This window comes from Lacerta agilis, chromosome 16 (genome assembly GCF_009819535.1).
Source record: "Lacerta agilis isolate rLacAgi1 chromosome 16, rLacAgi1.pri, whole genome shotgun sequence".
In the NCBI taxonomy this organism is placed as follows: Eukaryota; Metazoa; Chordata; class Lepidosauria; order Squamata; family Lacertidae; genus Lacerta; species Lacerta agilis.
Genome location: NC_046327.1, coordinates 2,614,289 through 2,627,079, shown reverse-complemented (window position 1 = coordinate 2,627,079; position 12,791 = coordinate 2,614,289). Strand labels below are relative to the sequence as shown.

Sequence of the window (12,791 nt, the reverse complement as noted above, 5' to 3'; positions counted from 1 at the left end):
TTCGCAAGAAGCGACTTAGTCATGCTGGCCATATGACCCGGAAGCTGTACACAGGCTGCCTCGGCCAGTAAAGCGAGATGAGAGCCGCAACCCCAGAGTCGTCCACGACTGGACCTAATGGTCAGGGGTCCCTCTACCTTTACCTTTAAGTTTGTTCTTGGTATGTTCTTCAGAAGTGTGCATGCACACGAAAGCTCATACCAAGAACAAACTTAGTTGGTCTCTAAGCTGCTACTGGAAGGAATTTTTTTATTTTTTTATTTTGTTTAAACAATATGGAGTTATTGGAATCTTTCGAGGAGTTGGAGGTGGCATGTATAATTGGTCCATGTTTCACAAGCATACAGTAAGCATCACAACTGTGACATAGTGAACTGAGCAGAGCAGAAGATGAGAGGCAGAGAGGCACCGAATTTTGGCCTTGCACAGAGTATTGTTGAAATTTGAAAGACCCAAGTCCACCCTCGGAGCCCATCTCACAACCAGTTCTGACGTTTCATGCCTATTTGTATCATTTTCTTGATAGAACCTTGCATTTCCATTAAGTCAGCTTACAATTCATTTTAATTAACATTTCAAGACCAGCATATTAGACAAGATACAAAAACTTACAATATAAAGTCTGTATATATTGAATATATTGGGTTGGGGGCGCGGGGAGAAATTACTCGGCATTCATATGTTATTTTTCAGAATTTCAGAACTCGATTCCAGTCTTCCACAGCATGACCTGAAATCACTAAAGAGGATAGGGTTGTTGTTGTTGTTTTTGAGCAATCACAAAGGCCTCATTTTGTTCAAAGCAGCAGTGACTTGGGATGAAACGGAGTATTAGAAAATTGTTGTTCATCATGACTGCTGGTATTGGTGCAAGAGGAGGCAGCTCTACTTACCGGTAATGACAGAGGTGTTGCAGCAACTCTACAGCTTACGTCCCTTATATGCAGTTGAAGTGGAGAGTTTGACTATTTGTTACTAGGATTGTAAACAAGTTACAAAAAGTATCTTAAAGCAGGTTCCCATGGGTTCAGACAAAGGAAGAGTGAAAGCACAGAGACATACTGTTCTTTGCAGAATAGAAACTTCCTGCTCTTTTACAGTATACTTCTTATGGTTTTAAGGTTGAATCTCATGCAGTGTTCAAACATTAAGCCAAAGCAGTGTTTGGGTTTTGTTTAACAGACATACAAGGATTTTCATGGGGAAAGCTAGAAAATGCTTTCAGCTTCCTCCATTACCAAGAGCTACGTTCTGCCACTTTCAGAAGATGTATGAAGGACCAAGAGCTCTTAAAATAAAAAATGTTTGGTCATCCTTCAGTGCACATTATTTCTGTATATGGTGCGAAATGCACTTTCTGAATGAATGATTGATTACTTTTGACTTGTACACAGCATTAGAAGGTGGTGTTCTCTCTAACCCAGATAGAGCTGGCAACTGCATGGAGATGACAGGTACAGTCATCTCTGCTGCCTTCTGTTAATACACAGCAGTAGGAGCTGAGCCAGATAGCTTTCCCAGCATTCAATCACTACAGTTCCTGCCTCCCAAAAGAAACATGCTCAACACTGGCGATGCAGGCTGAAGCAAAAATAGCATGTGTGAGTGTGGTATGTATCTTTAAGTGGGGAATGAGTGGAGAATCTCATTGTGCACACCTGTATCCCATTAGCTGGGATACAGGTATTTAAGCTGTACTCTATTCCCCTCCCGAGGACTCTCTCTTTACTCCCTCTCATCCTCCTTGTGGCGCAATGTCGCTGCTTTGTGTATTTGTTTAATAAACTATTGCTGCTGCCCAGTGAAGACTACTCCTCCTCATTGCCGAGGTCCAGAGTTTCCCTGAGAGACACTACATGGTGTCAGAAGTGGGATCTCTGGACCTCGGCAATGAGGAGGAGTAGTCTTCACTGGGCAGCAGCAATAGTTTATTAAACAAATACACAAAGCAGCGACATTGCGCCACAAGGAGGATGAGAGGGAGTAAAGAGAGAGTCCTCGGGAGGGGAATAGAGTACAGCTTAAATACCTGTATCCCAGCTAATGGGATACAGGTGTGCACAATGAGATTCTCCACTCATTCCCCACTTAAAGATACATACATCACAAGATACATACATCACAGTGAGTGAGGAAGGAGTTCTCAGCATTTGTGTGGTGTGTGTATCAATGGCTTGGGTCATAGGGTTGGAAGGGACCCTGAGGATCATCTAGTCCAACGGTTACAAGCAAAGCCTTCGTCTTGATTGGAATGACATGCTTGGAAGCTAAAGCAGGATCAATTGAATTACTAGATGCCACTGGGTCTATCATGACATTGGCATCCTGGCTGGTCTAGGACCAATGGCAGAATCAACTGGATGTTCCTCTCGGGTCACTGGTACCCTATCCTGTGACAACTGGTCCTAAGAGCTGCAGGGGCAATGGAATCTTACTGATGTGGGGGATCATTAAATCCCCTCAGAGGTCTGTTGAGGCCTGGGCCACTTCTGGCTTTTGAGGTCACAAACCATAATAAATGCAGCCCAGCCAAAAATGACATATGGAAAGAAAATAAGTCACCACCACCTTCCAAAAAGGGGATGGGAGTAAGAATTAATTACAGGTAGATTGTTTTCTACACTTTTCCTGTAAAATGCAGTAATTATTGTGGGAAAATATCCCTTTCACGTAATATTAACCCTGATATTAACCCTAATATCACAGTTGATGTTAAGCACATGACAAAATATATATCAGTTAACAAAGCAATTTAGTCAAGCACATATCTGCTTTTATCTATAACTCTGAGCTGAAACAAAATAAAAAAATAAAAAATTACTTCCAGTAGCACCTTAGAGACCAACTAAGTTTGTTCTTGGTATGAGCTTTTGTGTGTAAGAACAAACGTAGTTGGTCTCTAAGGTGCTACTGGAAGGAATTCCCCCCCCCGACTATGGCAGACCAACACGGCTACCTACCTGTAACTCTGAGCTAAGAGTTTATGCCACGAATTAATGCAAATAAAAACAAGTTGTGAAATGCCAAAAAGAATCAACAAGTGTCTAAATGGGAGGCCCTCTTTGAGCTTGAGGCCTCAGGCCAAATGGCCCTCCTCTCCAATTCACTTCGGCTCCCAATGTAAGGCCACCTATGTATTTTATCAGTAGTCGTTCACTTGTGTCATACTCTTCGTGACCCTATGGACCAGAGCACGCCAGGCACGCCTGTTTCCACTGCCTCCCGCAGTTTGGCCAAACTCATGCCAGTCTCTTCGAGAACAATGTCCAACCATCTATCCTCTGTCGTCCCCTTCTCCTTGTGCCCTCCATCTTTCCCAACATCAGGGTCTTTTCTAGGGAGTCTTCTCTTCTCATGAGGTGGCCAAAGTACTGGAGCCTCAACTTCAGGATCTGTCCTTCCAGTGAGCACTCAGGGCTGATTTCTTTAGTTGGTCTCTAAGGTGCTATTGGAAGGATTTTTATATTTATTTTTTATCTTGTTTCGACTATGGCAGACCAACACGGCTACCTACCTGTAACTGGATCCATATTGTTTACACTGACTAGCTGTGGTTCTTCAGTGTTACAGGTAAGGGACATCCCCATCTCTACCTGGGATTGAACATCAGACCTTTTCAATGCCAAAAGTCTCAGGTTCTTTGAGCTGCATCTCTTCTCCAGCAATGATGAAAGTCTGTGCCCCTTGCATCATCATATAGAATAACATAATATAGAAAAAGTAAATTCCATATTTACTGCCAATGATCTGAGAACAGTTAAAAAGTTCAAACTGCAAGAGTGTGACCCAACTTGTTTCATTAATAACACATGTGACAAAGATTATAGCTTATCCAAATTGCAGAGATAAAAGCATCATAAAAAAACTATATTCGTATACCATGTAGTATTTTTTTAAAAAATAGAAAGAGATGCGTCAGTTATTAAAACCAGTTTTCCCATTGGCAGGAAAAGTTAAAAATCCATCCCAATCAAATGCATCTGGGGGGGAGGCATAAAAATCATGCATGGGAAAAAGACCCTCAAACTTAAGATAACAAGACTTCTCACGGAAAGATGGTCTGATGAAATTATTTAAAATGATTGCACATTTCCTTTTGATATGGAACTAGCGGGGAACAGCTGATATTAGATACGACGAGAAGTTCTCCACCGTAACACCAGGTGGAAGGAAAACATTGATTTTAATTTAGCTTGCCACCAAAGTGACAAATAAGGTTTTTTAAAAGCCCCACAAACACCCTGGGTTTTACTTGAACATGCAATGGTCCAGGATCCAAAGAACTCTACAAGTAGTTCCATGTGCCTAAGGGACTGTGATTTTTGTGTTTCTCAAAAACCAGCCTCCCCTCTAGCACTTTTCAAAGCAGGTGTTGTTCAATTGTGTGTGTGTGTGTGTGTGTGTGAACAGTCCTACTGAGCATGCTAAACCTAAATTAGGTTTCTCCACCATTATGACAGGGCAAAATAGATCTTTAAATAACTATAATTCGTTGCCCACTTAAAAAAACAAAACAATACTCCATCTCATCAGCGCCTCTTACTTCATGCATTTGTTGGGTGTTGTTAGTAAGGTAAAAAGTAAAGGACCCTGGATGGTTAAGTCCAGTCAAAGATGACTATGGGGTTGCGACGCTCATCTCGCTTTTCAGGCCAAGGGAGCCGGCGTTTGTCCACAGACAGTTTTCCGGGTCATGTGCCAGCAGGACTAAACCACTTCTGGCGCAACGGGCATGGTGATGGAAACCAGAGCACGGAAATACCATTTACCTTCCCACCGCAGCAGACCTATTTATCTACTTGCACTGGCATACATTTATCTACTTGCACTGGCATACTCAAACTGCTAGGTTGGCAGGAGCTGGGACAGAGCAGGGCTCAGCCTGTCGCGGGATTCGAACCGCTGACCTTCTGATGGCAAGCCCAAGAGGCTCAGAGGCTGCCACCCCTTGTCAGTACGGCCTGGCAAACCCCTGTAAATCAGAAATGTAAATCAGCTCATAGTAGCAAGGAATGAATCTTTCCCCAAAACGTCTGCTGTATACATTATTTACACAATGGGCTCCACGTGATTGGCTAATTCCAGGCTACTCCTGTAGGCCAGTCAGGTTGCGGATTCACTTCCACCTGGAGCTGGATTGGGTGGCTCCTGCGGACCAATCAGACTGCTGCATTCTGGATGCTATTGTTCTAGGATTCAGCTCAGTAATAACACCTTTCCAAAATCATCTTTACTTTTGCTTTTGGGGGACATTTGGTGGCGAACCCTGACTCGACAACCCTCAGTTTTACAACACCTTTCAAGCTCCAAATGGGTAAATTTTGTAAAATGCATTTGCTCAAGCTTATAAAGGAGGCCTGATCTTCCTTTTTGTCTCCGCCATGCCTTGGTGGCCCACCAGCAAGGTTGTTCTAATCAACAGGGTTTTGAAGCAGATGTAAAGCTTTGATTTGTTTGCTCCTATATGAGTTCATCTTTCTTTCCCACAGTCTGCTGCCCATATTTTTTTCCAGCCAAGGTTGCTTGGCAGCAGAAGTACTGGCGTGTTGTTGTTTTTTTACGTTCTTTTTTTCTTTCCCCCCCATTCTCTCTCTGTTTTTGCCACTCCATTTGCTGGGCCATGTTGGCTTTCTCTGTTGTTAGAACACCCTGGGTCAAGTGTAGGCGTGTGCTTGCTTTACAAATAACATCCCCATCACTGCTAATGTCTGCCTCAGATGTTAAGTTCTGCTGGTGGCTTTGTCCGAGGGGGCAACTTCGCGCTGTAATCTTGAATGCAAATCACTTTTTGTTGCTTTTGTCCCTTGAGAAAGGAGAGGCTGAAATGGAGCTCAAATAATTTATTTCAATGAATACATTAACCAGGCTTATCTATTGTGGCTGCTTGAGGACTGAAAATAATTAGCACAAAGCCACATTTCCTTCACAGGGCATGGAAAGAGTCAGAGTCTTGCTGCAAACCCTGAATTCAGTTTCTGTAGAAAGAAAGGTTGGGGGGGGGGGGGCAATAGAGATTAACATATTTCAAGGGCAACTAGAATTTCTGGTGGGAACATTTTCAAGCAGAATGAAAAACATTCCCTTGTGAACTATATTGCTATTTGAATTGGGAATTTCTTGGGCTTGTTGTAACACATCCTCAGACTGTCCCATTAACGCAACTCCTTTTTCTTTTAAATGGGGGCAGTCAGGTATGGCGCCCTTTTTGTATCCTTGGAGATATACAGCAAAAAAGTACTTTTGTTTAAAAGCATGAACTCAGCAAAATAATTCAAAACCATTATCCAGAAGTCGTTTTATCAACTTTGCAGGAGTGCTGTAATAAATAATCGAAACACCTGGGAGAGAGAAGAAGTGTGCAGTATATTGATAATTATTTCATATACCTGTTTTAATATCTCTTTGTTTTTCATGTGAACCTTATAGTATTATTTTTAAAACATCTTTTGCAATCCTGAGCTCATCCAGAGCTTTGGCCCACTTGACCGTCTCCCTACAAATGTTGACTATTCCTGTATACTCTTCCTGCTGATTCCCCTTTCTTTCATTTCTTATGCACCACACCCTCCTAAATCTCAGTGTATCTGTAACCTCCTTCTGCAGCCACAACTGGTTTCTGTGGATCCTTTTCCTACTCTTCTTTCTTGTTGGATTTGTCTGCCTTTGTGCCTTCAAATATTTCACCATTAAGAAACTCTACACATCTTCGACCTCCTTCTCTTTGAGTATTTCTGCCCATGAATCTCATCCACTAGTTCCTTAAGCTTGAAGGTAGCCTTCTTAAAGTCCAGAGGGTATCACCTACACTACACTCAGCTTTCCCTTGCCTCTGTATCATGAAACCCAAGAGGACATGGTCACTTCCTCCCAACCTTCCCAGTACTTCTCTTTGTTGATCACTTCCTTCGTGTTGGTGAGGTCCAGGTCCCAAGATAGATGGTCCCTTTGTTGTTTCTTCCACATTCCGGGAAATGAAATGTCAGTTAATTGTTAATTAACTGAGTTCAGTAGATTACATGAACTCAATTTAACAGTCCATCCTCGCCCAACTGTCTCTGACAAAGAGCCAGGATGTGACTCTTCCATAGGGTTTTAACAACACAGGGTGATAACAGAGTTCTGTACTCTTGATGTCATCCCACTATCTGGGGAATAAGGTATCTGGCCTTTTATGGATTCATTTAATCTATTTTTATTTAAATTTGAATCTTTGGTAGGCTTCTGGTTCTTGCCATAGTGCACAATGTATATCCAGAGTCCCCTTTGCTTTAATCTTGTTGGGTGGTTAATTTTCACGAGATCGCTTTTAGCTCTCGTATTTCGTGAAAGTAAATAGCATTTCCCTCTTTCTGTTTGACGCATGACTTTATGACTTCAATCATATTCTCTCTTTGAAAGGGCTCCTTCAAAAGCATCTAAACATAGGCTTGATGTGACTGCTTGCAATTTTTGTCTCTTTTCAGCACCCCTTATATTCCTCTCGTCCTTCCCCCACCCCTTTTTATATGAAAATAAACCCACCCTTGCTTGAAGGCAACCACAGCAGGCTATCAGCAAGTGTTTTGGCAGCGAGCAGCAATGCGGACACATCTGGAAGCCCTAACAGGAAGTCATTCCTTGTCCAAGTACTTTGCAAAAGCAAGAGGCCTGAGATGCACTAACAGGGCACTTTTGTGATGGTACAGAAATGTTTGCTCTCTCAGTCTAGTCAGTCGAGAGAGTCAGAACCTTATCATAAGCAATTAGCACTCATTAAGTGTCATTTCACACTGAAACATTTTTAATTCCTCTCCTGCTGGGACTTCACCGTATCTTGAGCCAGTTAAGCATAAACACAGATTCCTTGTGTTTAATTATAAGCATCGTGACTGCTGCCTATCCCTGGGCTCAATAAATCGAGCTCATGCTAATCTCTGGCTGCTGATAATTGAACCAAAGAAATCAGAAACGGGATATAAAGCAGCCAGAGATTTTTGCTATTTTGAGGAGCTTCCGTGTTTGAGGAGAACAGAATTAAAGACCTTGTGGACCTCCAGATGTTGTTGGACTACAACTTCCATGTGTCCAACTGGCATATTCAGAGATGATGTGAGTTGTAGTCCAAAAACGTATCAAGTTAGCCACCGTGATAGAAGCAGCAGCCAAAAAAAGAAAAGAGACCAAAAAAAAAAAAAAAGGTTTAGGGCACAGGTGACACTTTTAAATTGAAAAATGGTCTACGCGACCTGTTCTCAAGAGATCCAGTTACAGGTAGGTAGCCGTGTTGGTCTGCTGTAGTCAAAACAAAATGAAAAATGAAAAAAAATTCCTTCCAATAGCCCCTTAGAAGACCAACTAAGTTTGTTCTTGGTATGAGCTTTTGTGTGCATGCACACTCTTCAGATACATGCATGCACACGAAAGCTCATACCAAGAACAAACTTAGTGTTGATCTCTAAGGTGCTACTGCAAGAATTTTTATTTTATTTTTTATTTTGCTTTGTTCTCAACTGAATAATTTTGCCCCTAATTTCTCATTTTGCCTCATCTTGATGGTGTACATCTGCATAGAGAGTAGCTGCACAAACAATACACTGAGCTGCAAACTGATTTGCGTTTATTTAAAATATGTGAGTAAGACTGAGCTTACAACGAATTCGCCTCTCATAATGAGTAGGTTCCCCCCTGGGCATGGCTCTTTGCTCTTAGTACTCGCCACAGCTGCAAGCTTCCTGTGCACTTCCCCATTCCTTTTGAGATACTTTTTCAATTCCCCCTGTTCATGTTGTACTCAGTGTGCTATGGCACAGTGAGTCTTATGTAATACGGTTGGGTGTGTACCTCACTGTTAACCACATAATGCAAAGTCCATGCACCTGTTTTTTTTTAATTCCCCATGCTCATAAAACCATATATGTCTTATACTACAGCAATAATATAATTTTTAACATTTAATTTTACAGCACAAGCACTCGGTGCGCTCAGAAGGGCTGAACACCTCCCTCTCCTTTTCACAGCCATGAACTCAAGGAATTCTCTCCAACATATTACAAAGTATAAAACTAAGGCTATTCTGTGCTGAGAGACCTCGGATTTTCCATCCACCCCTTTTCGGTATTATTATTTTTCTCCACCCCTCTCCTTTCCTCCTCAGTTGATTTCTCTCCAGCCATCTCACGGAAGGCGCAGTAACTATGAAACACATCACTGCTCATTCTTCTTGTGAAAAGATTGCATCCTTATACCCTAAAATGCCACATATCTGCCCGTGAGTGGTGGACTGGTCCTGGTTTCATAGTTAAGACAAAGTCATGTGGTATATAGACAGATGGGTTAAAGTTAACCCATAGCTTTCCTAATAAAATGTAAGCTTTCTGAACATTTCCAAGGTAGCTTTGCAGTCTACCAACCAACCAGGGAAGTATAAAAGCAGTAAATAAGAAGTATGAGACAAAAAAAACCTGGTAAAATAACTTTCTTGGGCCAATTGCTATAGCAGGAATATACCGGGTAAGTTGTCAAGCTACAAATTGGTGTTCTTTAAGTTCACCAGATGTGAGCTAACATTACTGTATACCAGGGGTGGCCAACTCCCAAGAGACATGCGATCTACTCACAGAGTTAAAAAAAAAAAAAGTGGCAGTGATCTACCCCCTTTTGGGGTTCAGGTCAAAGTTGTTGAGCTTTTTGTGGGTTCTGGGTCAAAGTTGTTGAGTTTTTTTCTAGGAAGGAGGTAAAATGTTGGGCTTTTTTTAGGGGGGCCACAGTTTGTTCGCTTATTTGGGAGGAGCCAATGATCTACCAGTGATCTACCGCAGATGTCCAGCGATCTTCTGGTACGTGTTTCTCCTAAAGATAAGACACCGTCTTATATTTTTTTTCGCTCAACAAAACACAGTATGGCTTATTTTCAGGGGATGTCTTATTTTAACCGTGTCACATCGGTACGCTGCATAGCCACGCCTCTCCAGGCTGTTTTAATGGGAGGTACCACGCACTATGGCTTATTTTCGGGGTATGGCTTATTTTTGGGGAACGGCTTATATTTCGCAAATGCAATAGAATCCTGCTATGGCTTATTTTATGGCTATGTCTTATTTTAGGAGAACAGGGTAGATCACTATCTGCCTGTTGGACATGCCTGCTGTATACTATGCAGGCTGCTAGTATTACACTGGTTTATCCCTCACATATCCATGCAACCCTAGGTGGGCTTATTGGTGGTGGAGGGAAGTAGCAGCAATGCCACAAGTTCTGACAGGTGGCTCTTGGCCACTCATTGTTAATTGCCCACAGAGCCCCAACCCAGCTGCCATCTAGATGTTGTTTGATTGCAAGCCTCATTATCCCTGACCATTGGCCATGCTGGTTGGGGCTGATGGAAATGTAGTCGAAAGCATGGGTGAGGCTGCTCTGGGAAATAGCATTATGATTTCTCGCGTTTGCAAAGTTTGTATAAAATACTAGCCATGGCTATACATGTTATAGTTTTTGCTCAGGCCTTGTTCCCTTGGGGTGGGGGTGGGTCACTGAGAGTGGGTCCGCGATACCATTCATTTTAACTCTAGGTGTAGGCAAGTCATGCAATATCTTAATCCATTTTATGAAATCAAAATATAATTCAAGCTAACCTCTCTATACTGTTTATAACTTGTGTCAAAGGCTTTTCAGCATCTAATGATAACATTAGAAATTGGTCGTTATTTCTGCTTAAGTCCACCACTAATCTCATATAACTGTTGCTTGCTTCGTTTTTTTGTTTTTTTTTATAAAACCAGTCTGGTCATTCTTAATAACGGACATTATCACTTGCTGGATTCTAATTGCTAAAGTGCCGTTAAATCTTTGTATCACATTAATCAGTGATACAGGCCGATAATTTGCACACTGTGGTGTGATCTTTATCTGCTTTGAGTGCAACTGTAATATAAGCTTGATTGAATTTCATTCATAAATACCTTTATCAAGTATCTCTTTGTACAATTGGTGCTGATAGATCCAGTGCTTTTTTCTGGGGGGGATGCAGGAGTACACGAACCCTAAACATTTTATGAATCTTTGTACTTTTGTCCATTTACTGTATTTATTTTTCCTGATTTGAACTATAAAATGATGATTTTCTGGAGTCAAAATGAAGAGTACCCTAAACATTTTTAAATATATCTAGATAGGTTAAGTTTATTTGTTAAAGGAAACCCCTATATCGTTATAAACTACATATTTTGGTTTAGCATATACTTCCAAAGAGAACTTGAAAATTTGATCATTAATATCTTTTGAGATTTTATAGACTTCATTTTCCCCCACCCTAATAATTGGGATCGTTGCTTTTCCTTTCTTGTTTCATGCTATATGTAACATCCCATGTTATTTGGGGTTATTACTCCCGTTCCACTATGCAATGGGTCCATGGTTAGCTGTATAAAAAAAGCTGATTGAATATTTCGTTTTCTTATGCATCAGCATATTTCTACACTGTTATTCCTTTCTGTGATTATTCTTCTAAATGATAGTGTTTTATGTTTCTAGGTTGGTGGTGATCAAAGCCAGGGAGCTATCTTTCTACGTGAATTTACCTTAATTCGGAGAGAGAGTCTTAATGAAGATTTCCTTTCAGATTTGCTGAATACGAACCACAGAATTGAAGATACGGTAGGACCGGCCTATCTTTCTAATAATATTGTGCATGTGAAAATGGCATTTGGCATTTAGAGCGTTATTCTAAATGGCAGGAGAGAGAACTCAGAGATATTAGGAAGAACAGTGTAAATAGGCAGTAGAGCCGAGGTTGGAACTGTTGGTGGCAAACTCTCCTCCCATAGCAGTGCTCTTCTAGGTCCTTCCCATCCCAGAACTCATAAAGAAAGAGAAACTTGCACTGTGTAACAGGTATGAGGGAGAAGAGAGTCAGTTGGTTGAGAAGTGGTCTACAAAGGTCAAGTATGCCAAACTGGAGGGAGATCTACTGCAGTTCTGCCTGCTCTGCCAGGTTGCTCTGAGTTCAAGAGAGAAGAGCTGAATGGTGAGCTGTAACCAGGAGGTCAGTCAGTATAGGCTGGGAGCAAACCAGAAGAAGTGTCTCCCTTCCATAACTCTTTGGAGGTCTGGCTGTAAGTTGCGACTGAAAGACAAGCCCGGTTCCAGAGCATAGCCTATTGAAGTAACAAGACTGCCTAGAAGCTGAAATTTACTTGCAACAATTACTCTATAGTATAGGCCAGACTTCACCAACTTGCTGTCCTATGGGTTTTGTTACACTATAAATCCCAGCATCCCTGAACAATGACTATGCTGGCTGGGTCTGATAGGAGCTGGAGGACAACATCTGGAGGGCATCAGACAAGGCTGGTGAACTCTTTTTGAATAGTAATTATTTTGATGGGACTGGTATAAGCAGTTTTCTCTAGATTTTGCCTGTTTTGGTGCTAATACACTGAATTTATTTCAATGTTTCTGATGTCAAAATCCTATCCCTGAAATTAAACAGAGGCATATATTTTTAATTAGCATTTGTTCTTCTTTCCTCCTGTCTTTGCCTAAGTCCTACAGACCAGAACTATCTTTTCATTTGCGGACAACAGTCCAGGCGATGGAGGTTATGTGTATAATTTGTGTTCGTTAAGATTGTGATGATTTTAGCATATGCACTTTACAAGGTTCTGTGTTGTATTCGGAGAAGACTCTCTGATGTAGTTGTTTCATCTTGGTTATATAAAGTTATTTTTTAAAAAGCAGCTACAAAGCTAATGCTTTGTGCTGCAATTCAGCTGCACTTGTGATTGTGGAGTGGATATCATTGGTGAGAACACGGT

At 41.5% G+C, this 12,791-nt stretch overlaps 1 protein-coding gene across 1 annotated transcript in view; it reads left to right on the top strand.

Annotated features, from left to right (window-relative positions):
• ADAMTSL1 (ADAMTS like 1) overlaps positions 1-12,791 on the top strand; it is a 447,514-nt gene that overhangs the window by 60,784 nt on the left and 373,939 nt on the right. Inside the window, exon 2 of the mRNA XM_033173001.1 lies at positions 11,509-11,631. Within this exon, the coding sequence (XP_033028892.1) occupies positions 11,509-11,631 (123 nt within the window). The remainder of the gene's footprint in view (positions 1-11,508; positions 11,632-12,791) is intronic.